At 33.4% G+C, this 26782-nt stretch overlaps 1 protein-coding gene across 1 annotated transcript in view; it reads left to right on the top strand.

Moving 5' to 3' along the window:
* The first annotated feature begins 3062 nt into the window (after positions 1-3062).
* LOC128640823 (vitellogenin-A2) overlaps positions 3063-26782 on the top strand; it is a 34818-nt gene continuing 11098 nt past the window's right edge. The window contains exons 1-27 of the mRNA XM_053693247.1: positions 3063-3106; positions 3200-3220; positions 3577-3728; positions 4574-4825; positions 4938-5099; positions 5186-5334; positions 6261-6411; positions 7389-7546; positions 9275-9440; positions 10240-10365; positions 10456-10674; positions 11031-11254; positions 11341-11438; positions 12305-12429; positions 12557-12658; positions 13474-13593; positions 14297-14486; positions 15247-15340; positions 15590-15775; positions 19237-19384; positions 20225-20453; positions 20542-20717; positions 20958-21524; positions 21803-21850; positions 22082-22186; positions 22892-23104; positions 26107-26249. Coding sequence (XP_053549222.1) covers positions 3067-3106; positions 3200-3220; positions 3577-3728; positions 4574-4825; positions 4938-5099; positions 5186-5334; positions 6261-6411; positions 7389-7546; positions 9275-9440; positions 10240-10365; positions 10456-10674; positions 11031-11254; positions 11341-11438; positions 12305-12429; positions 12557-12658; positions 13474-13593; positions 14297-14486; positions 15247-15340; positions 15590-15775; positions 19237-19384; positions 20225-20453; positions 20542-20717; positions 20958-21524; positions 21803-21850; positions 22082-22186; positions 22892-23104; positions 26107-26249 — 4364 coding nt within the window. The 5' untranslated portion in view covers positions 3063-3066. The remainder of the gene's footprint in view (positions 3107-3199; positions 3221-3576; positions 3729-4573; positions 4826-4937; positions 5100-5185; positions 5335-6260; positions 6412-7388; positions 7547-9274; positions 9441-10239; positions 10366-10455; positions 10675-11030; positions 11255-11340; positions 11439-12304; positions 12430-12556; positions 12659-13473; positions 13594-14296; positions 14487-15246; positions 15341-15589; positions 15776-19236; positions 19385-20224; positions 20454-20541; positions 20718-20957; positions 21525-21802; positions 21851-22081; positions 22187-22891; positions 23105-26106; positions 26250-26782) is intronic.

Genomic DNA, 26782 nt, shown 5'->3' with positions numbered 1-26782 from the left:
ACATGTACCTGTCTTATTAGTGGTGATATGGTCCAGTGCAAAATGAAAAAAGCTTAAACAATACAGAGCAGATTACAAGTGTAGAGTTACTTAATGCTCTCACTCAATTGTTAACTGAGCTAGAAGTAAGCTTTTTGTGCACGTTGGGTTGCGCTCGTATTACAAGTTGAAAGTAAACATGCATAAAATCCTGAACTTACAATATCACAGGTGCGATAACCTATTCCCCCAAAGAAGTCAATGGGGCAAAAAAGTGGGAAAAAACTAACACCCTACTTGTGCGCAAACCTGATTGCATATTATCAAGTGCAGAAAATGTTCTGTGTATTCCTAAATACATATTTCTACATATATCTGAGGGTATTTTGGAGCAATATATATGTATATATATATATATATATATATATATATATATATATATATATATATATATATATATATATATATATATATATATATATATATATACTGTATATATATATGTGTGTGATTATGCATAGGTATAGCTATATAGAGATATATATCGGAATATCTATTTATAAATACTTAGAACATAATCCCCTATGTGAAGAATTTTGGAACGTGAAATATTTACAGTAAATACGTAGTTAAAAGCTTTATTAAAAATATATTGAATAAATATGATTTTACATGTTTTAATCTACTTAACTGCAATGGGCTACAATGCACTTATTTATATGTCTATAAATGTGTACAATTGTATCTATGTATTTTTATGTGTATATATGTCTGTAAATACATATATACACATATAAATACATAGACATACAGTATGTACACACACACACACACATATATATATATATATCTTTAGAGATGTATATATATGTATCTCTCTATCTTAAAGCCCTTTGCCTGCCTTTTTTTCTAACACCTGAAACCTCATATATTTGAGAACTTATAACTTTTTTGTGCAATGTTTTTTGCTTAATGTTTTTTATTAGATGGTGTTACTATGAGTGTAATGTACTTTGTAACATATTTTTTACGTGTTTTGTGATACTTTTTTGTTTCTTGAAACAGTTAACCAGAGCTCTCGCACTAACCCGATGCGTGTTAACTTCCATTGCACTTAAACGATTGCGTTTACTTTTAATATTAGCGAAAAACCTGATGCACAAAAAACATCCCCGATAAACCCCTTATCGCTCAATCCTAACTTTTAATCTCGTAATCTGGCCGTATGTCAGACCATCCTGTAGTTTATCAGATGGGATGCTGAAGAAAAAAAAAAGTTATTTAAAAGTTTTTGTTTAAAGGGACACTGAACCCAATTTTTTTCTTTCATGATTCAGACAGAGCGTGCAATTTTAAGCAACTTTAATTAATTAAATTAATTAATTAATTTAATTAATTTAATTTACTCCTATTATCAATTTTTCTTCGTTCTCTTACTATCTTTATTTGAAAAAGTAGGCATTTAATCTAAGGAGACAGACAATTTTTGGTTAAGACACTGGACAGCACTTGTTTATTGGTGGGTGGATTTATCCACCAATCATCAAGAACAACCCAGGTTGTTCATCAAAAATGGGCTGGCATCTAAACTTACATTTTTGCTTTTCAAATAAACATACCAAGAGAATGAAGAAAATTTGATGAGGAGTAAATTAGAAAGTTGCTTACAATTGCATGCTCTATCTGAATCACAAAAGAAGACAATTGGGTTCAGTGTCCCTTTAATCCTACAAAAGCATGTCTATAGTCAGTATGGTCTGTTCAGAGTAGAGTGCCATATTTGTTTAATTTTCAATCAGTTAAATCAGTTTCTGGATATTGCAGCTTCTTGTGTATACATTGCTTTTTTTATCAATTTAATAAGAATATTGAGTTTTTTAGGCAAATTTACATGACTTAGATTTCCAGAAGTAAAATGCTTAGAACCAGCTCAGTGAAAATAATTTAACCCCCTGATTATTTAAGACTCATTCTATATTAGAAATTACTAGATATGTAGTATATAGCGTTTGTAAAAAAAAGTTAATTCACAGCTTCACATAACACAAAATATTACAAATAGAATAAAACACAATAAATGAAATACATATATAAGCATAATACATATTACATTTTACTGAGTAGAATACTGTGCAGTATTTGTATATCCAGATCACTAAACACTAGAAAAGCAAGTGAAATACAACAATCTCAGAGTAAAAATTTTCATTTAGAATTATGCAATTGACAGTGTGATCTTGTTAGATTATTAGAGAGATTTAAATAATCTACCTCAAAGTATAGGACGATTCATCTGTTGCAATATTATTTTGAATCACATATTTAATGAAGGTCTATTTTATGTTTGTAATTTTTCTTTCAAAAGGTAATCAATATTTCATACTTAAAATTAATAATGTACAATATATATATATATATATATATATATATATATATATATATATATATATATATATATATATATATATATATATATATATATATATATATATATTATGGTTAGTAATCTCTGCAGCATCAGGGGTATTCCCTTAATGCAAAGTATCCATTTAAATATATATAAAAATTGAGAATCAAACATGGATCATTCCATTATGATCATAAATGGCCACAAAATAAACTGTAAAAAACATTTTGAATTAACCTGCTGCCTGTTTGATGATACAAACTGCTGACTTTTGGATCTGTTCTTTTTTTTCTACTCAATCTTTTGCAATGGCTGGTAAAGAGATAAAATTCTGAGGTATACAGTCACGCTGACCTGAACAAAGTTATCATGACCTTTTAGTTGGCCAACAATTGTTAATCTTGTAATTGATTTCCAGTATAAAAAAATATACATTAATTAATGTTTTAATACATTTATTATCATTAAGACAAATTGTATAATGCCAAATTACTTTTGTTTAATAATTAATTACGTACTTTGTACTTATTGTAAATCGATAATTAAAAAAAAAAAAAAAAAAAATGTAATTGGGAAATAATTGATTATTAACCAGACTTCACCATTCCTAGAATCACGTGCTCCTGATTTCTCTAGTATAAATAGAGCATTTTGATCTTGGGTCTACATTCACCATCACAATGAGGGGAATCATCCTAGCTGCTCTACTCACCTTAGCGGGTATGTGACCACCAGTCTGAAAAAAACTAAAAGCATGAAATATATATATTTATGTTAATTATTATTCTAATATGTATATATTTTTCCTTACAGTGAGCGAGAAATCTCGAATTGGTAAGCATATTTTATTTTAGATATAATTAATTTAATAGAAGTAAATATATAAAAATATATAGACAAAGATACATTTAGATTATCTTAATTATTCCAGTATTAACAAATATATTTGATACCATTATTTTTTATTCAATACTTATTTTTTGCATGCATAAACAAAATACTGTATATGTAATGAAAATAGTTTTTGAGATATTTTATAAAATCTATATTTTGTATAAGAAAAATACACACACCACATATATGTATGATCAGTCTTCTTCTTTTGTTGACTACAAAATAATTTGAAAGATAATTTACATTGGTAGCAGAATATTGTAACTAATTCATATCTTACTTACAATGAATTATAGAACCGTACTTTAGTGAGAGCAAGACGTATGTGTACAATTATGAAGGAATTATTCTGACTGGATTCCCAGAGAATGGTTTGGCTAAGGCTGGAATTAAACTGAACTGTAAAGCTGAAATCAGAGGCTATGCACAGAGGTCCTACATTCTCAAGGTAATAAAAGCTAAATGTATATTTCACATTGGTATACAGCTAATTTTGTTAACATAATTAAATATTTTCTGTATAAAATGAATATTCTTGAAAAAATTGCCATGACAGGTCACAGAAAATATATTTTGTATTGACAATAAATATTATTTTAAAAGATATTTTTTGATAAAAAAAAATGTAAATAACCAAGACTGTAGATAAAATACTAATTCCTGTCTATCGAGTCTTCGACTTAAATGCACTTATAATTGTATTCTTTAATGAATGGATTCCAATGAATAATATTGAACTATTAATGTTAGAATGGGAGTTCTAGTATTAATGAATCTAGGAAACAAACATTAGTTTTTTCAAATGTGATATGATTTTATTACAATATTATCAAGTATCATTAGAAATAGACATAAAGAAAATGGTATTTATAATAATAATCTTATATTAGCCCCCATTTGCAGTTGCTACAGCTAACTGCTCTAGTTCAGCCACATGACCTATAATGTACATCAGCAGTAACTCATAAGGGTGTTATAGACCTTAAAGATTATGGGTGCTAACAACATTTGCTGTAAAGTACCATATCAAGGGTGAAAGGTATGATACCTTCTTTCCTATATAAATCGTCAATTCTCCAATGTTCCTCTCTATGTGTCTTGGAGAGAGAAAAGGAAATGCACAAAAGTAGATTATCTTGAAAAATTAAAGTTAGTGATACCTTTAAAATTTGGTGGTGTCCCAACAGTGTGGCATTACATAGCCCTCCCAACCACCCACTAGAACTGCTAATGAGAACACATTTATACATTAAACTATTGTGTAATGTTTCTGTTTCCACATTGATTTTTTAGATCCAATCTCCAGAAATAAAGGAGTACAACGGAATATGGCCAAAAGATCCATTCACTCGATCCTCTAAGCTGACCCAGGTTCTGGCTGAACAACTAACAAAACCTGTGAGGTTTCAGTACTCCAATGGCCGTGTGGGAGAGATCTTTGCTCATGCTGATGTTTCAGAGACTGTGGTCAATATTCACAGGGGAATCCTAAACATGCTTCAAGTTACAATCAAGAAATCTCAAGATGTGTATGACCTGCAAGAGGTTTGTGTTATATTTAGCTAAATCCTAGATATAAAACCAAAATATAATTATTTATTTTTCAAACAGATGTAATACATTCATTTCTATGAATATTTTCTAATCTGTTTCTCAGAATGGTGTTACCGGAGTGTGCCACACAAAATATGTGATCCAGGAAGATAGAAGGCAAGAGAGATATATTGTAACTAAATCCACAGATCTCAACAACTGTGAAGACAAAGTAGTAAAGAACATCGGAATGGTCTACTTGGAAACCTGTAAAGCATGCCAACAGGTAACTGTGAAAACTATCATTTTTAATAATGGCTATGTATAATTTCAATATCCTCTGAATTCATTATATTCTATTTCTCTACACAGAAATCAAAGCACTTAAGAGGATCAGCTACCTACACATACAAACTAAAGGAGAAGGAACAGGGTGCCCTCATTGTAGAAGCTACAGCCCAGCAAGTCTATCAGTTCTCTCCATTTTATGAACTTTATGGAGCTGCGGTAATGAAAGCAAGGTATAGTCCTATCAAAGAACTTTTATGTATAACCAAATAATAAATAATGTATACACTAGAGCAGGGCAACTCAGACTACAGTCAGCAGGCAGCATCTGGGCCTTTTTTTATTGGTTAGTTGGCACTAAACAGAAAACAGACGTTTCTAAATTTGTATTGAAGATGCAGTTAAGCTCATCTCATTAGGTAATTATGCAAGTATATTTGTCTTAAAGCTTGCAAATTAGAGTAGTAAATACAATTAATAAATTATATTTATTAACAATAACTATTGTTCTATAATTTATAACATAAATTTAATTATAATCTTATTTAATTTGGAGGTTTTACCTTTAGCATAAATGTGAGCAGAATGTAATATGGCCCCTGGCCAATCCTATCATTAATAGTGAGTCTTCTATCTTCAGTTTGCCCCCAGATACCAGCAATCTTATTTCACTTTGTTTATTCATATCATTGAAGTCTTTAAATGTTTTGTTTTATTTATGCAGTTTTACCTTTAAGTATACTGTACCTACTTATAGTCCTAGACCATAACATTAAAGGGTGCTAACATTGTTAACTACAAAGCTAAATATCAGAGATACAGTATAAAACTGGTGGTAGACCACCTTTTTTTCTAAATCCACTTTGTCTTTATTTAACTGCTCCCTATTTGTGTCACTCTTTTATGTGTATAGCAGTGGTATTCAGAAGAGCAGGCATCTTTGAGGTTGAGGCTGCTTTCCTCAGCATGATTACTAAATGAAACCAGTAATATAGATTAGGATAAACATGTTTGAGCAGTAATTGGGATACAAACATTCCACGCTATTGCTGGATAAAGTCATTCCATTTTCTTGAAAATGGCATATTAAAAGACAAGCATTGGAAGAAGTCATTTTTTGGTGATCTCTTATGGTAATTAATTGGATTTTCTCTTTCAGACAAGTACTAACATGGGTGGAAACTAAAGCTAGCCGAAGCAGTGATGCACAGCTGCAGTTGGAAAATCGTGGTGGTCTTAACTACCAATTTGGTGCCGAAGTCCATCAAATGCCAATTCAGCTATTGAAGACCAAGAACCCAGAATCACAGGTATGGCTTATCACAATAAAATTAGGGTTTCCCACCTATTTATTAACATTATTTTAAAATACATTAAATATTTCTATATTACAAAAATATACATTTATAGGCCATTTTCATGAATATATTTAATAAAGCAGCAACTGCACACTGGTCATGTCATTGTTAGTAAAATAAAAAAATAAAAATAAGACAGTTGTTAGTCCATCTTTGGGTTTCTGCTATAAAATGCAGGACAGGTCAATTACTAGAACATAGCTATATAACTTCAGGTTAAATGGCAATATTTTTGATTGCTTATTTGTATGTATTTTTAATGTCTGTAGAGACTTAGGTCCTGATATTGAAAACTTTGATGGCATGGAGAGAAATAAAATACAATTTTGGGATATTTTTTAGACCTTGTATTGTAATGTAGGAGTCTCTGTTTCACATAAAGAAACAATATAGCAAGATAAACATTCTCAAGATAAAAATCTTTTTTTCTTTTAAGGGTCTCACCATACTGATGAGACGTCTTCGAATATCTAGCCTGAGTGGGGAGGTTTTAAATATTAGGCCCTTAGTCTGAAGTTGTAAGCCAACTGATACATTTCTAAATCTTGTACTTTTAAGTATATTTAATTGGTTTATTAAATGTTTTTGTTTAGAGAGTTTGTATTTATGTTTTTGTTTAGAGAATTTGTATTTATGTTTTTGATTAGAAAATAAGTAGTCATACGATATAGCAAACAACACATCTGTCTTTTACCTGAATTGAGAGGTGAAGGTAATAGATTAAGGTACTAGATTACAATAGTAAATTAGTGATAAATGCTGTAATGTTGGAAAGATAGTACTTTGCAAGAGTATTAAGCATGTGACTCTGGTGTTACAGTACCAGTAGTATCATGGTATGTGTTTATTTGATTTGGTATAAGACTTTATACATAACACACATACATTGATTAAACTTTTTGCTTTTAATATTTCCTTTGTTTTATTAGATTGTAGAAACACTTCAGAACTTGGTGCAGAATAACCAACAACAAGTTCAATCACAAGCTCCAGACAAATACCTGCAACTGATTCAGCTTCTGCGAGCAGCAAGTGCTGAAAGCCTTCAGACTATTTGGAAGCAGTATGCAGACCGACCTCAGTACAGGTAATGGATATGTAAATATGCTTTAAAAAGTATTTCAGTTTCATCATTTTTATATGACCCTTTCTTCAGTATAGTTATCCTTATAAAACATTTATTGTATGAATAACACGCAAAAGCAGTATTATAGATATTAGGCTTATTGTATAGAAAAAACTACATTTCATATAAAAGCAGCAATTATGAATATTATTAAATATATGTTTGCTTAAATTGTCAATAAAGTCAACATTACATTTTTGTGATTCATATACAGCCAGCGATTTTAAACTACTTTCTAATTTACTTCTGTTTTCAAATTTTAAGCTCCGAGGCGTAAATGAGTCTGGACCACTATATGGCAGCAGTTTTGCAAGAATGTTATCCATTTGCAAGAGCTTTAGAGATCAGTGTTTCTCAACCGCAGTCCTCAAATACTCCTAATAGGCCAGGTTTTCATTATAGCTGAACTAGAGCACAGGTGAAATGATCAGCTGATGTGTGAGAGCATTTTAGTAACCATGGTTACTGATCAGCTGATTATTTCACCTGTGCTCTGGTTCAAATATAATGAAAACCTGGCCTGTTGGGGGGTACTTGACCACGGTTGAGAAACACTGCTTTAGATGACAGCACTACTTCCTGCCATTTAGTGCTCCATACACCTACCTAGGTTTCTTTTCAAACAAGAAAATTGGAAACTTGTTTAAAATGCTATACTCTGTTTAAATCACAAAAGAACATTTTTGGGTTTCATATCACTTTAAAGAGCCATTACAAATGACATTTTTCATGCTCTTACACATAGGAGCATCTCATTTTAAGACTGATAACCCCAGACTACTACGAGCGGTAGGTTCATTAGTCTTTAAATGACATGCTCTAATGGGTTAAAGCATGTCACTCTTCGACTATAATGGCCCTTTAACTTATTTTTACTCAAAAATATTTTATAACTGCAAGATAGAATTTCTTGCAAGAAATAGGTTGTTTTACTAAAGAGATGCTTATCAGCAGAATTTAGTGATTATCAATAAAATCAGCTTTTACTTTTCTTTGAGGTTTCTTATTGAAAAAGAGATAACTTTTACCATAAAGCAAATTTGCATACAAGATACATGCATTAAAGGGACATGAAACTATTTTTTTCTTTTGAATAGAACACACAGTAAATTTGATAACAGAACAAAAATGGAAAGCTGCTTTTTTTTTAATAAATTGTACGCTATATTTTAATTATAAATGAAAAACAGTTGGGTCCCATGTCCATTTAAAGGGACACTGAACCCACATTTTTTCTTTTGTGATTCAGATAGAGTATGCAATTTTAAGCAACTTTCTAATTAACTCCTATTATCAATTTTTCTTCATTCTCTTGCTATCTTTATTTGAAAAAGAAGGCATCTAAGCTAAGGAGCCAGCCAATTGTTGGTTCAGAGCCTTGGACAGCACTTGTTTATTGGTGCTGTCCAATCAGCATGGACAACCCAGGTTGTTCACCAAAAATGGGCCGGCATCTAGACTTACATTCTTGCTTTTCAAATACCAAGAGTATAAAAACAATTTGATAGTAGGAGTAAATTAGAAAGTTGCTTAAAATGGCATGCTCTATCTGAATCACAAAATAAAAAATTTGGGTTCAGTGCCCCTTTAAGGTAATTTTAACATCAAATTGGCTTCTCAGGAGAATTGCCTTATATTTATGCTATAGTGTACTGTATCTGTAACCATTATACATGTGTTTTTATATAGGCACTGGTTGATACATGCTATCCCACTGATTGGATCTACTGATTCTCTGAAGTTCATCAAGCAGAATATAGATAACCAAAATCTGAACAAACAGGAAGCTGCCTTGTGTATCAGTATGGCTATGCTGCATTCACGTGCAAGTCAACGTACATTGCAAGAAGCTTCTGTAAGACCTATAATAAATTCCTATTATTATGAATCCTTCTTAAAAAAAATTACATATGTATCTAAAAACAGAAATCCACCAAAGAAAATGTATGATGTAATAGCAAGACTTTCAATATAATATTCTTCTACTAAGAGCAATACAACTGCTGACATTTAGTCAGTAGTCAGTTTCCTTTTAGCAATATTCTTGCACTATTACTAATATTATTATTATTATTTCTTAACCTGGATTTCATTCTCTGGGTTATTTTCTATAAACATTTTTACAATGAATGTTTTTGACCATTTAAAAATGGTGACTTGCTTCCAAAAGCTGTGCACTCCTAATGCCAGAAGAGCAGATTAAAAAACAAACAAACAAACAAACAAATTGTAAAAGGGAAAGACATATACATTTTTTGCTAAGAAAGGAACCAATACATTGTAAACCACCAAATTGCCATATGGCAAGAACACATTATAGCTGTAAATTTAGATGTAAACAAATCATTGTCAACTTCAAAAGAAGAACAAACATTTTTTTTATTATTTACTACCAGAAAGAAATGTATTTTTGTAAATTAAAGTATATTACATTTTTCTTGTTTACCAATATGTAGGTCTCATTTATTGGATAAAGATAGATTATTCAATTTCTATATAAGGACTTCATGATCACCATTATTTGTGTTAAGCCCTTTAAAGATCCTTTTAATGGGTTAACATTGTCTATAAACAGTTAAATCTGTGAACTATAAATGGTGTTTACACCTCTCAGATCAACACAGGCTTAACTTACTGGTTTAAATGGTTTATAGGACTTGGTAATGGATTCTAAGATACAGAACAAGCCTTTCCTCTACAAGACTGCAATGCTGGCCTATGGTTCCATGGTCTACAAATATTGTGCCACAACCTCATCTTGCCCAGAAGCGGCTCTCCAAGTACGTGCTAATTATGTACAACTTATGTATCTCAGTAAGTTCAGAGACCTCACACTTTACTGATATTATGCTCCTATCTATCTTCTATAGCCTCTTCATGATTTAGCTGCTGAGGCTGCTAGCAAGGGCAGAGAAGAAGACATCTCTCTTGCATTAAAGGCAATGGGAAATGCGGGACAACCTCAAAGTATCAAACGTATTCAGAAATTCCTGCCAGGATTCTCCTCCGGTGCTTCCCAACTCCCTATTAGAATTCAGATTGATGCTGTGATGGCTCTAAGAAACATTGCCCAACAAGACCAACGAAAAGTAAATGAGTATATTGATAATATTCCAATTAGCAACACGTATTAGAACTTTGGTAAAAACATTTATACAATATACAAAATAAAGTAAGGTGATTGCTGTATTGAAGGATTGCAGCTACAGAATTTGTGCAAATACAATTAGAATACCAGTAAATTAGATGAAAAAACATTACATAGTGTTCATGACATCAATTACGGTTCTTGACCTTGCCTAGTTTTAATGACAAAAAATATTTTTTTAATGATAATAAGAGTTTTCCTCAATATTAATTTACAGTCTATAAATCTTTCACATGTGTATTGTTTTGTTAAAAATGTTTTGAAAGTGTTATATTTATAATATTGTTTTGTTTTTAGGTTCAGGAAATTCTGCTCCAGATCTTTATGGACCGTAACGTCCATTCTGAGGTGCGCATGGTATCTTGTATTGCTCTGTTCGAGACCAAACCAGGAGTCGCCATAGTGACAACTGTAGCTCAAACAGTAATGAAGGAAAGCAAAGTTAACTTGCAGCTTGCAAGTTTCACATACTCTCATATGAAGGCATTGACCAAGAGCAGACTGCCAGAGCTTCATTCATTGTAAGTCATAATAAGCATCAATAACAAAATCATTTTCACAAAAGTAGAAATGTCACACTTTATGTTAACATTCTCTATATTTACAGGGCTGCAGCTTGCAGTATTGCTTTAAAAATGCTAAATCCAGCTCTTGACAAGCTTGGCTTCCGTTACAGCAAAGCCCTTCATATAGATACCTTTAAATGTGAGTAACAAATACCTGGTACGTCATAAAACAATTATATGTGCAACCTACACATGAGACATTGTTAGATTGCAAATATTTGTAACTCATCAATGGCAATAGAGATAAGACTTGTCTTCAAGCGCCACCAACAGACCATAACACAACTTCACATGCAGTTCATTTGTAAGTCATGTACAATTAGTCACCTATGTTCATGTCATATTGTAATGTCTTGGTCTGTTGGTTTTCCCTTATTCAACTTTTTGAGCAATTGGAATCAATGACATATATAAAATATTTCCATCAATTATCTAGGATGCCCATCTGGTAGTCATGGGCCACATGAGGTCCTCTGCACTAATATTTAATCACTTTCAACATATTTCAACTTTCATTTAATTATCTCCATGTATTATATATAAAATACTTGGTTTGGCTTTGATTCTTACTTTGATGTTGTTTTGCAGTTAAGGAGCCATAATAGTCGATAATGATATGCTCTAATTTTTTAAGAATATTTACCCTAGACTACTGTGTGTATAACCCCTACAAAGTGGTTAAACAATCAATAGGAGTACTGCAAAGCACTGCTGTTCCCGAGTGGAAAACAGACACTCATCCAATTAGCATGCACTTGAGTTGTGCAACTAGTGCTGCTGATAAATCAGTGGGATTTCCGCTCAAGACCAGCAGTGCTTTGCAGGTCCTGAGAAGTACTTCTATTTTGCGTTTAACCCCTTTTAGGTTGTTAAACTCAGGGTAGTGCAGGGTCAATAGTCTTAAAATGACATGCAATAATGAATCAGAGCAGGTCATTTTTTTACCTATTATGGCCCTTTAATCTGTTAATTGGTATTAATATTTCTTGCATTTTCTTTCTGTAGACAATGTGATGACTGGAGCTGCTGTAAATGTTTACATTATAAACAGCCCAAAAACAATGTTCCCAACCTTTATACTCATTAAACTCCGAGGAATTGCGGCTGGTGCTGAGACTGACCTTGTAGAGGTATTTTATTTCTTCAACAAATAAGTGACAATATGTATATATTATATGTCTATGTATAACGCATTTATTACCCCTTTGTTAAATATAATCTTATTTTACACTAAATTTCTTGGTAACTTTTTTATAGGTTGCTGTTCGGGCAGAAGGACTCCAGGAAACTTTAAGAAAACAGAATATTCCATTTGCAGATTATCCCATGCGCAAAAAGATCATGCGTGTAGTGAAAACTGTAAGTGCTATAATAAATCTAATTCTTATTGTTGCTTTAAAACAATGCACACATCTATTATATATAAGAGAACATTATGTATATATATATATAGTCTTATCAACAGAGGGGAAAAGTTACATTATGCTTTTGATTGGTTGAGACAACTAGCTTATTCTTGTGGCTTATTAAACAGCATATGGAGCCTCAGTTGTAATATTTGGGATATGTTTTAAATGCATTACCTCAAAGTTAAACACAATGAGAGATCTTCTTTATTTTACCTCCTTTTGCTATAATTTAACTTTGAAAATGACAGTGGCTAACCTTGTCTACACCACTAACAAGCTCATTTTGGCTTGTTACTATTATTTGGATGTTATCAGTTAAAGCCCCTTAGGGTATGTAGTATGGTTAGCCTTGATAAGTCAGCAGTTTCTGAGAATTAGAAAATCCACAAATTTCAAAGCTATATTACATGAAAATGGAGCAAAATAAATAATTAAAATATGTTGCAAAGTTGTTGTATTACACATAACTACTCATTTTATATTAAAATATCAATGAGTTTACTCTCCCTTTAATGTATTGCAAAGCTACAGAAAAGTCTTGGAATTACAAGGTGTGTTTTTTTATTGTTTTAAAGTCATATTTTTATTTGAATTATTTTATGAAATATAATCATGAGTAAGGTGAATATGTTTCACATCCATAATATATAAGCCATCATTCTCCTATATTTCAGAAGATATCTTGTTTAATTGTAACTCAATAAAATCTAGAGTAAATGCATATAAAATATTAATTTTAACCATCTTATTTGGGTTATTCCATAGCTTACTGGCTGGAAATCATTGCCTTCTGATGAGCCCCTTATCTCAGCTAACTTCAAGATGCTAGGTCAAGAGATACAATTCGCTCAAATCAGCAAAGAAACCATCCAAGAAATAATGCGGGTAACTTTTTATTATCCAATCCCCAGTTTTGCATAACCAACACAGTTATATTAATATACTTTTTACATCTGTGATTACTTTTTATCTAAGCCTCTGAAGACTGCCATCTTTTTTATGTTCTTTTGACAGACTTGCATTTTTAGCCAATCAGTGATGACTCCTAGGTAACTCCATGGGAGTGTGCACAATGTTATCTATATGGCACACAGAAACTAGTGCCCCCTATCTGTAAAACACTGTGCTTAGAAATTAGCTTATGAGCCTACCTAGGTTTAGCTTTAATTTGACTAGACTAGACTAGAAATTTTTAAAGAATGGCTTGTACAATCGTCTAAAAAAACAAAGCTTATAAGGAAAGACCCAATATGAACAGAAGGAAAAAAATAATGGATAGCTTCAAATATATCAGGGGATTTGATAAATATAGGATCAGCTATCTTAAAGGGTTTCATTAAATTTAGGGTAGAATGATTTTTCATAAAGAGGGAAATACCAAAAATGGGTCATGATCTGAAGTCAGAATATAGAAAGCTTAGGGTTATTTTACAGGAGTGGTGGGGTCACAACCAGTAAGCGATTGTAAGAATAACTGGTATGTGCATAAGGCTATAGGGAAGATGATCTAAGCCTAAAATTTAAATAGAAATATGGACAATCTAAAAGGGCCTTTTTGTTCTTATGTCTGTTTTCTGTATTTCTCTAGTCTCTTTATGAACCAGCAGACAGGCATTCCGCGATTAGAAATGTGTTGAATAAACTCCTTAATGGTGTCGCTGGCCAATGGGCTCATCCACTTTTGGCTGCAGAAGTTCGACACATTATTCCCACTTGTGTTGGTCTCCCAATGGAATTCAGTGTACACACAGCTGCTGTGATTAATGCTGCTGCTAATGGTAAGATGCGTAATAATGTCCCTTATTAAATGAGAATCTGTTGTAAAGTTACATGCAAGAAATATTCAGATATAAAATACAAATTATGACTGCATGTATATACAAAATACTGGATATGATTAGAATAGAGATGTTTATGTTAGTTTTGTATGTTTGAGGTATAATTTATCATGCAAATGACTTTCTAAGTCACTATACACTGTATATATAATATATATATATATATATATATATATATATATATATATATATTATTGCTTATTATTATAACTGAAATATCTAGAAAAACAGACCGATGCTTAAAGAAATATATACTTTATAGCTAGAGAATGGATCTGCATTACTATTTTAAAAGTATAATTAAAGTGACATTAGATTGCAAAATTGTCTGCCAATGATCAATTTACCTGCTACAGTGAATTACAAGTTCCTTTATTTTGTCATTTTAAAAAAATGCTGCTTTTCTAAGATGAAACTATGATCTATAATGAAAATGTCAGCACCACAGGCCATAGAAAAGCTATGTATAAAAGAGGCAGAGACAGTTATTAACCTTCCAGCAGCCTGGCGGAATTAAAAAAGAGAGCTCAGCCCATTTGAAAGGATGTTTCTAAAGCAAATTTAAATACAAATAATGCTTATCAGCTCTTTACTGGATATATTGTACTTTTAAGCAACTCTATTTAAATATATATTTTCTTAAATTAACATTACCTTGTTTCTCTAGAATGTTACTAAATACACTATTTGTATTTTATAGTTAATATGAAAGTTTCACCTTCACCAACTAAAGACTTAAGTGTAGCTCAGCTGCTGGAATCTAACATACAACTTCAAGCTGACATCGCTCCAAGGTGAGAAAATATATCTGATACTGGTACTAAGCAAAATACAATATTTGCTGTAAGAATCTGCACATAGTTAGTAGATTTTTTTTTCTACCTATTAATAATATCAATTTATAATATGCGCATTAAGAATTTTATATGATTTTTTCTCATTTAGTAAGTAACATTAAAAAATAATATCCTAAGAATTAATAACACTCATTAATGAACGTTCTAATAATGGTGTGAACATTCCTAATTTCATTTTAATTGTAGTGTGTCAGTTCATGCTGTGGCGACGATGGGAGTGAACACTCACCTTATACAGAGCGGTATTGAATTTCACGGTAAAGTACGGACATTTACCCCAGCTAAATTTACAGCAAAGATAGACACAAAGGACAGAAATTTCAAGATTGAGTCTGCTCCATGCCAACAAGAAGAGGAACTACTGCTGACAAGGTAGTTTTTTTTCTACAGCTGATTAAATACAGTAATAGACCCAAGACAGTGGTGCACACAGAAACTAGATCTACATTTGTTTAATGACAGTGATTCTTCCCAGAGCAACCTGGTACAACAATTACATATAACTAACTATAGCATAAAAAGGAGCAATTTTCATTATTTTTACAGATGTAAATTACTGGTTTCCCTAAAAGTTTTGCATTAATAACAAATTGCAAATATTAATGTGGTTTCAACATAAAGACAAAGGGGCCGATTTATCATGAGTCTGGCGGACATGATTTGCTGTAGCGATCATGTCCGCCAGACATCGATAAATGCCAACAGCATATGTAGATTAAGAGGATAAGGTCACAATAACTATATCATTAGTTGAGTTATAACTTGATAGTTATCATATACATATAGACAATTGTAAGTGGCTCTCCTTTAGGTGAAGCGTACAATGTGTTAATATGAGCAAGTATATTACTTATAGTCCACAAGTGTCAATGTAGCATATAATAGTGAGCATCCACGCTACAAACCTGCTAATAGAAAAATAAAAAAAAAAGAACATACAACAAACATTCGTTTAACATCACAAAATACTACAATGTCTGCCAAGTCCAATATGCATCAAAATGCAAGAAGATAACTTTACCGGGTGGATCCATTCACTTCACAGTCAGCTCATCTCAGATAAGTATATGTGCAGTCATGCAAATCGTAAAAATACTTATGCACAGAAATAAATGAAAGCATACAAAACCCCCGACAATCATTAGTAAAACCACCCTTGCAGCATCTATTGGAAGTCAGCTGCCTAATAAAGCAGCAACGGCAGAGTTGAATACTGTAGATTTATACAAAAAATAGGCCGTCACATAGAGTGTTCCTTGAAAGAGTCCCTTTGTGGTATAAATGTTAATGAAGACTTGTGGAGGATGAATTGATCTCTGGGGGGAAAATATTACAACGTCTAACCCACTCCTACCTTTGTGAACCAGGAGAAAGCAGCGCCCACTAAACAGTGAGGTGGTTGTTTCTGTGTACAGAGAGCGGGCCACAGCGGTTTCATAGTATTTCGGCAGGATTTGTGTGTCTTACTCTGCACTGCTCCTCTCAGTGTGGTTAACGTAAGCAGCGGTCTAGTCCAAGTGAGCTTACCCGGATTGTCACGCCACTTGGTACAGGGTTTGTCGTCCTCAGTCACGGCATCCACCGGACCAGCTGAACCTAATTCTGAGTGGGTACTCATTATCCAGTGGAGGGGTGGGATCCCCAACTTCCATCTCTGCCAATATGCTAGCCCCTGCAACTGCTTCGTCAGGCGGCTGCACTTGTGTGCTCACAGCATTGTGCATGACAGCATCGACAATGTTAGGTGAGAAAGTTTCTTCCGGTTCTGGTACAGTTATAGACTCTGACTTTTCTAGTGTGATTCTGGGGTATATGAAACCCATAATGAGATCCCATTCATTCAGTAGAGGCCTCTAAGTCCCAGTCGCCATCTTGGAGACCATGTGGGGAAGAACACTTTGTAAAACACTGCGCTATTAGTAGTCTCAAGTCCTCATAATGTGCATTTAATAGCTCACATATTGAATCTTCAGATCCCTGTATGTCGGCATCCATCTCCAAAAAGTATGTGTAGTTGATTCAGACTACTCGTAACCCAGTTGCCTGGGGGGGGAATTGTGAGGCAGCTTAAAACCCCACGGCCTGTCAGACAGGGTCGCTTGGCTTGACTGAACAACATAAGCTAAAGATACAACCTGGAAAGCCTCCGTCGTACTCCTCAAAGGTCTTTTATAGTTATAATCACCAAAGAATCACAATTACCCTTTAGGAACCTAAAAAAGGCTCATATATACTAAGTGTGGATCAGGAGCTTCCCTAAGATGCGTTTTGCCAGTTCAGCTCTTTACTCCGCCCCCTCTTCTAATGCTAACTTTAAATGTAATATTAAAATTATGCAATATTTGAATTCGAAAAATTCAAAATGATATATTTGTAAAAGTATTTCTAATGCTTTCTTCAATGTATATTCAAATTATGCAATATTCAAAATAGAAACATTCAAATTGATATATTTGTATCTATTATGTATCAAGTTACTAAATTCCATACCACATGAACTTCTGAATAGTATTTGTTAAATCAAATGTTACATTCGAAATTTTCAATGTGGACATTCAATCTAATTATAAACATTCAAATTCAAAAGTGACATTCGAAAACTGTAAATAGCATTCGATGATAGAATTTTTAAGAATATTCATTCTTATCAATATTCAATTATATAAATCCAATTTCTACAATAACATTTGTTCTGACATTCAAATATAAACACATTCGCCCATCCTTAGTACAAAGACAGCCATAACAGGTTGTGTTGATTGGCTACATTTATTTCAAATGAGCATCGTAATATGTGTATGTCTTGACCTGTGTGGACACGTATTGTAGCAACGTACATGTGCACTCACAGCAGATCTTTTTGAATTTGTTGAAGTATTACTAAAGTAAAAATTAGACTTTCTTGATTCTTACAGAGCATGACATTTTAAATAACTTTCTAATTTACTTCTATTATCAAAATGTGTTCTGTCTTTTTATATTCACACTTTCTGAGGCACGAGCTGCTACTGAGCATGTACAAGAATTCACATTCTATATGTATATGCATTTTGTGATTGGCTAATGGCTGTCACATGATACAGGGTTAGGAAATGTAAGGGCATAATAAAATATTGATTGCTCATTTGATATTCAGAGTATGTGCTATTGCATTCTTTTGTTATTGAACATGTGTTGATTAGGCAGTTCCACTGTATTTAATCTATTGATCATTGTTTTATTGTTAGAGAAGATCTGATACTTAGTGAAAAGCTTTCCTAACCTTCCAACATGGTAAATTGCTTTAGATCCAGTATCTACTTTCATCGTGATGAGATAGCACTGGCCAAGTGTATATTTTATTAACAAATAAGATCACAGTTTGACACTTAGGGGTCTATCTATCAAGCTCCAAATGGAGCTTGACGCCCCATGTTTCTGGCGAGCCTGCACGCTCACCAGAAAAAAGCAGTTATGAAGCAGCAGTGTAAAGACCCCTACTCCATAACCCTGTCCTCCTGCTCTGAGCAGGCGGACAGACATCGCCGGAATTCAACCCGATCGAGTACAATCGGGTTGATTGGCCACGAGCCTGCAGGGGGCGGCATTGCACCAGCAGCTCACAAGAGCTGCTGATGCAATGCTGAATACGGAGAGCGTATTGCTCTCCGCATTCAGCAATGTCTGTCGGACCTGATCCTCATTGTCAGATCAGGTCAGACAGACATATGATAAATAGGCCTCTTAGTATGTATCATAGAGACATTATTGTTTTCCAACATTAGGAAAGTGAGTAAAAAAATGAAAATATAGTCTTTAACTGCGTCTGATTAATAATTAATTTTTCTTGGTAGATCTCAAGTGTTTGTTGTGTCAAGAAATGTGGAAGAGCTGGAAGCAACAAAGAAAATACCAATCTTACCCAGAGGAGCCGTACAACACATTCTTAAGAAACACTTTGAGACTACCGGAAGGAATTCTGAAGAAGCGGCCAGCATGATGGTAATTAGGATTCTGTATGATGATGTCTTTTTATGTATATATGAATTGGTGCATCTGATATTGTATACTTCACAATAGACTTGTGCAACTTAAAACACACTGAGAGGTCAGCGGTTAATATTGTCTTCAATAAACTGGGCGCTCCACTTTAGAAAGTGACAGTATTTATTAGGTTTAATAAACATTAGACTCCACAAATATATTTATTTATATGAAAGAGTTGAAAACATCTTAATATATTTCTGTTTGGAAAAGGTTAAGTTGAAGATAATTATTTTAATTCTGGATCTTGCATATTTGATACCAACTAATGTATAACCTCCAGCTGCTTATTGGCTGATAATTATAAATACCACACTCTAATGGTAAAATGAGAAAAGTCTGCATCAGCACATAAAAAAAAAACACTGGAACATACTTATTTACAACAACAACAAAAACATTATTTGACCTGCAACAAATTTAAGAAAAGTCCTTTTATACTTAAGGTAGGAAGAAGAGTAAGGTTATAGGTGTTTAGTCATTTTAAGTCAACCTTATTGAACTGATGGTTGGGCATGTAGGTGTCTGAAGGCAATCCTAGTCTTGAAGGAAATGAAAATTGATGCACCTGTATATGCTTTGTTTTTCAAATCAGAAGTGTTTGTGGTGTTTAGCTGCTGAAAAGAAATGATAGTTATAGCCCTCAAAGCAAATGGTAATGGATGAGAGAGATAAACCATAACTTCTCAGACAATGCAGAGACTGATATAAGGGAAATTGAATAAGATAAATCTCACTTAGTGCTAAAGAAAACCTCTGCATAGAATCAAAAATTACTGCTAAATTCTTTTGTTGTAGGATGTGTCTTCAGAAATGGTGAGCAAGAAATGGGCCTACTCCGCAGAAGTAACAGAACACCAATACTCATCATCTAGGAACACTGATGACTATCGGTACTGTGCTAAAGCCCCTAAATTTGGATTCCAAGTCTGTCTTGAAACCAAATATCAAAATGCCGGATTCCTCAGACAGACCCCACTATATCGAGCAGTTGGAGAACAGGAAATCAGAGTCACAATAAAACCAGGTATAGGTCTATTTTTAAATGCCTTTGCTTAATATGTAAATATGATTGATACACAGTGTAACCCTTTTTTAACATTTATATTACACAGCTAAAAGTGATGCACCAATTGAAAAACTTCAGTTGGAAATCACAGCTGGAACTAAAGCAGCTTCCAAGATCATTGCCATGGTAACTGATGAGGATAAACAAGGTGAACAGCTTGAAGAGTCTGAGGTTCATCTGAGACTCAAAAAGATTCTTGGAATAGAAGATATTGAATATAGAGTAAGTTGGAATGATAAATATATTTATATATTTTGTAAATACAAAGTTTATTGCATTGTCATTAATTTATAACATTAAGTTATAATAGCTTTCCTGTTCTTGGAATTTTTTTTAATTTATATATATACAACATTTATATCATATATGTGTTTTTTGTAAAATACTGTTTTTATTACGTATAAATAATATGTCTTTCATTTTAATATATTTAGAATTTTCTTTTTTCATGACACATTGTAGGCCAGAAATGAAAGTTTACGTCAAAATAAAAAAGGCAACAAAAAGAGCAAAAACGCTAAAACCCCAGAGACAGACGTTGTTGAAGCCAGAAACAAAAAGCCACAATCCTCATCCTCTTCCAGTTCTTCCAGTTCATCTAAATCATCTAGTTCTTCAAGTTCATCTAATTCACCTAGTTCTTCTAGTTCATCTAGTTCTTCATCAAACTCTTCTCCTTCATCTTCATCAAGTTCATCTCAGCAATCTAGGCGCCAAAGGCAACATCAAGGACAAAAGAATGAAAAAGATATTGTACCTTCAGACAATTATCGTCAGCAGTCACAGAGAGACAGACAAACAGCTAAAGGGCGTCATCAGCAGAGTAGTAGCAGCAGCAGCAGAAGCAGCAGTTCCGGCAGCAGCAGCAGCAGCAGTAACAAGAGTAGCAGCAGTAGCAGCAGCAGTTCCAGCGGTCAAAACAGCAAAGCAAAAAATAAGCATCATCAAACCCATGGACAGCACACTCAGCGCAGTCATGAACAGCAGAACCGTCGTAGCAAACATTTCAGTGATTCTGACCTCTCTCAGGTATTGTAATAAAAAGCTGGCCTAGAATATGACGCACTGTGTTTACTGGGATCTGAGAATCTTAAATCTTTAATCTGTAAATGTTAGTACAGTTTTAATTCATTAACTAGATTGATTTAACTTACCAACTCTTCGTAAATGAACCAGAAAAATCATATCAGTCAATCATAAGATGTATTTTTTTATGTAACAAATTTACTCTTGAATGCATATTTATTTTTTTCTACAAGGAAACTAATATTTTTCTAATAACTATGTACATTTCCTTATTCATCTAGGTTCAGCGTGAACTCTATAAATTACGATTTAACCCAGTACGCAGACAAGTAAGTGTATATATAATTATTCCTAAAGATATTTAATATTATTATTTATTATATTCTCTATATATTAAATATCTTTCACACACTGTAAAATTCTCACTTCTGTAGAAGTAAGGCTCTCAGATAATACAACAACTAATCCCAGAGGATATAATTATGTGTTATTAATAGATAAGCATAAGTATGTGATAACAGTAATCTCAGGATTTAATGCTTCCTATATTTATTTCCCAGAGGACATCAGGGCAGGCACAGTCCTCACAATCCAGCTCATCAAGCAGTAGCTCATCAAGCAGTAGTTCATCAAGCAGACAAAGTGGCGGAAGACAATCACATCGCGTAAGTCACAAAATATTCTGCATTTTCTATTCTACATAGGACAATTTTCTTTTAACATCTGCTTAAGTAGTTAAAAAGAGACTTAAAGGCACATTGTACTATAAAATTGGTTTCCTCTTAATGTGCTCCCAATGGCTTGTTATTGTAGCACTATAATGTATGGGAGATTTGCTCCTTTGGTTTATTTTTATGTACAAAATAGCTGTTTTTGCTCAATGAAACCTCAATCCATTGTTTACAAGAACATGCCCATAAAAATGGGCTGAGCCTGCAGGCCTTCTTAGCTTTTCTCTCTGTATTTACACAATGGCCAATACTTAGTTATTTTAATGATCCTTTACAATTGCTCTCTCTATCTGTTCCACTCCACAGTGGGAACTTGATTGCTGTTTGCTGTTTGCATCCTCTTGTTTTTTTAACTTTTCCAAACAGAATACTGCAGAATTCATATTTTCATTATAGGTAATGGCTTCAGCATGGCAAAACCATCTATTTTAAATGACAAAATAGAGATAAACACTAAAAAATAACAAAGTCTAATAACCATGTAGACATAAAGATATACAATTATGCCTCCACAATTATTGGATTTTCTAATAAGTGAATTAGATTAACATAGAATCTCAAAAACAAACAAAACAACAACAGAAGATGCTGTTGTGTTGTTACCATTAGAAATGTATTAACACTTGGCTGTATTTTTAGGGAAGATACCTGGGAGACAAAGCACCCCCTCAGGTTGTTATCACTGCTCAGGCCCTAAGAAATGACAACAAAAAACAAGGATACCAAGTCATTGTGTTTGCAGAGGAACACTCCTCTAAACCCAGGTTACAAGCCTATGTGGTGGACATCAGTAGAGAAAGCAGGTGGAAAATGTGTGCTGATGCATCCATTCAAAGTCCTCATGAAGCCCAGGTATGTATGTGCATATGTCAAATTTCTTCAGCAAAATAGCTGAATACAAGATACATACAAAAACCTTAACCCTAAGTTAGAACACTAGATTGTTTTTTTATAACAGAATACTTCCTCCGAAATATTGTAGTGCCATTAGCTTTGCTCCATTAATGCATGTTTGTATGTATATATATATATATTAGTAGTACAAAAGTCCAGCACTCACTATGTTCAATTAAGTCGGGGTGCATCCCACATTATAAACAAATAAGAAGTCCAAAGAGAGCACTCTCCATTAACCAAAATGAGTATTTAATCCAAAGTGTACTTATTTTTATATATATATATATATATATATATATATATATATATATATATATATATATATATATATATATATATATATATATATATATATATATATATATATATATATATATATATATATATAGCAAAACAGTAGACAAGCACTCACTGGACTTTTGGCATCAGTGTTAATCCTTTATTGTATTGTGACATTTCGGGACTACAAGCGTCCCTTCTTCTGACAACCGGCACAAGTGAAAAAGCAAACTTTTATAGGCCTGAGTGACCCTCCCCTTCAGGGCTACCAATCGGAGATAGCTGTGTGCAAAATAATCAACCAAGTGCACAAGCTATTAATACAAGAATATATGTGATCCATGAATAAAACAAGTAATATATGAATAAAACATGTGAAACAATTAATCATGTGTATGGTGTAAAACTTTAAAGGGTAGATCTACCTTCCATTATAATGATCTTGGCCGGTGTGTAAATGCCGATATAAATCAGCATGGCTACCAACACAATGTCCCTTATTGGATCAGGAGGACAACACCCACCAATCAGATACAACATCACATCTCCTATATCGCCCCCATAAAACCAGAGAGCCATCACGCTCTCAAACAGTGTCACTAACTTAGATAACGACTTAGGCACATGACTATATATAGCTCTCCATTACAAAAGAGGGATAAGTGACACTGCCAGTGACACTGCCAGCCAGGGCTAGCAAGCCCCCACAACTATATTACCGTGTCAGCCGACGTTGCTATCAAAACAAAGTCACTGATAGGCTCTCATGCATGGCACATACTGCTCCCATTTGCTAACTGGTATAGAGCTCCACCTCCGATCAGAGTATATCATCCAAACCTTCATAAATGTTCAAACTTAAAATCATCTTTTTCCGCTAATCACAACCTTAAAATGCATGAACCGATAAATTGTATATAACCCCTGCAGCCCCCTGAAACAGAGCTGTCAGCAAATGGATCAGCACCGCAGTTCCAGACCCTCATAGAATCTATGACACCAAAATCATCCATACGGTAACAGTGCCCAGTAGGGCCAAGTCTCATCTAGCTCAGGTGCGCAATAAGATCCAAATCTCTGTTATCGAAAAAGGTGTACCTGACAGCACTGTCAACTGATGCAGCTGTCACCAAACAGAGCCTCTGTTCAACTTCGATTATGACTTAACATGAAATATCCGTAAATACCAAAATACCCAATATCAAACACAGTGACCAAATTTATAAATCAGACGGCAAAAATAAAATAAATTCTCCTCTCAGGTGATCATAAATATATATATATGTGAACACGGACCTACTCTCCCAATTGCTATCAGCTAACAACGGCTGACGTCCATAATAGAAAAAGTGAGCCCATATACAACTAAATATCATAGTGCAATATTATCCACCCATGGTCCATATTACCACAAATTAAGAATAAAAAAACACAAAACTCAAAAACACGACCCTCAGGACATCGGTATGATAGTAACTTGGTGATAAACCCAAAACAAATAAAATTATAATAAAATAGGTCCTAAGAAAAAAACTCAAAAACTTAAACATAACAATACTGACCTGCTTCTAGAGTCATCATAATGCCAGGGGATGAAGAATATCCGACAATATCCAAGCAAAAATCTTAAAAACTCTTGTATATGTAACAATGAGCTGCTATTCACTTAAGTAGTACGAAATGGAGGGCCAAAGACCAAATCCACATACCCCATATGCATAAAGCACCTTAAGTTACCTATCTATGGTCCCTATAGCTGGAATTGTGTCACCTCAGTTAGACACCCCACCCACCGCAAGGGTAGAATAAAGAGAGATGTCACCCAGAGGGTAACTATTACCATGCCGGAATAAAATATAGGACTCACACACACCAAGATCATCCAAAGGAAAGGGATCCACCCCAACCCTATAGTTCTCCTTTTTTGAAAAATCATATGAAAAATTATATGTTATATTTTGTTGTTACATCTAGTTTTGTTTTATCAATAATTTGTCATCACTGTATATGGTGCTTTTTTAGAACTCGCATACATGTTTTAAATATCTCATATGTGTACAGAATATATTGTTATATTATTTAGCTCTAAGTATACAGGTGTTTTTCGTTGGATTGCACATCTCCACAAGTATTTCCATTATCTTATGTTTTTATTCTTATCTGATCTGTGGCTCTTTCAGTGGACATATATTTTGAAACAATACATTTATGTAACACCTGTTTTGTTCTAATTTTGATACAAGGTGTTTTGATTGGTGCACTGTCCCTTTAAGAGCCACAGCAGGTTTCACTTGTCTAACAGCTTCTATGATTAAGCGCTAGTCAGCACGAAACATGTAAGTCTGCTGTTTCCCTCCCTGGTTTGTTGTGTCATATTTACCTTTTTTTGCCTCATGTTTACTTTTTATCTGGAATAAAAGTACCTTTTTTCAGTATCTCAGTAGCCGCCTGCTTTGTCCTGTACCTTTTTGCGGCTGTCCACCGCTTTTTTGGGCTGGCTCCATACTTTACCCTACTCAAAGTGGGTCTGTTTCCCTCTTACTCGACGGACGTTTCCTGCAGCAGCACCAGCTTTACTGTACATAAAAAAATGTTAATATTGTCAAAAAGGTGCAAAGAAAAACTGATATGAGCTGTGTTAATTAATGCAAAAAAACAACATGTGAATTATATTTTAGGCTGAATTTAGATGGGGCCAGCGGTGTCAGCAATACAAGGTAGCCATCCAGGCACAGACCGGACGTTTAGGTAATCAGCCAGCATTCAGATTGAAAGTGGATTTACCTCGTATTCCATCTAAAGTGAAGAAAGTAGCAGAATTGTAAGTGATATATAATCATATAGATCTAGCACTGTACTATTCTAACAATATACTCACTTATACAGAGAGATTTACTTTATTCAGTGTAGTAAAAAGAGAGATAAGCTATAAGAATTGATAAAACAAATAGTTTCTACTAGCAAGAAATTTGTGGTTATTTATTCAAATAAATTAATATATATTTGTATCTAATTACTATTTTTTCAGTTAAAACTCATCCTTAAAGGGACACTGAACCCATTTTTTTTCTTTAGTGATTCAGGTAGAGCATGAAATTTTAAGAAACTTTCTATTTTACTCCTATTATCTATTTTTCTTCGTTCTCTTGCTATCTTTATTTGAAAAAGAAGGCATCTAAGCTTTTTTTTTGGGTTCAGACTCTGGATAGCACTTTTTTTATTGGTGGATGAATTAACCATCAATCAGCAAGGACAACCAGCATTTAAAGTTACATTCTTGCATTTCAAATAAAGATACCAAGAGAATGAAGAAAGTTTGCTAATAGGAGTAAAGGAGTTGAAAAATGTGGGTTC

This window comes from Bombina bombina, chromosome 10 (genome assembly GCF_027579735.1).
Source record: "Bombina bombina isolate aBomBom1 chromosome 10, aBomBom1.pri, whole genome shotgun sequence".
Taxonomy (NCBI): Eukaryota; Metazoa; Chordata; class Amphibia; order Anura; family Bombinatoridae; genus Bombina; species Bombina bombina.
Note: the sequence above shows the minus strand (reverse complement) of the source record. Positions and strands in the feature narration are given on the sequence as shown.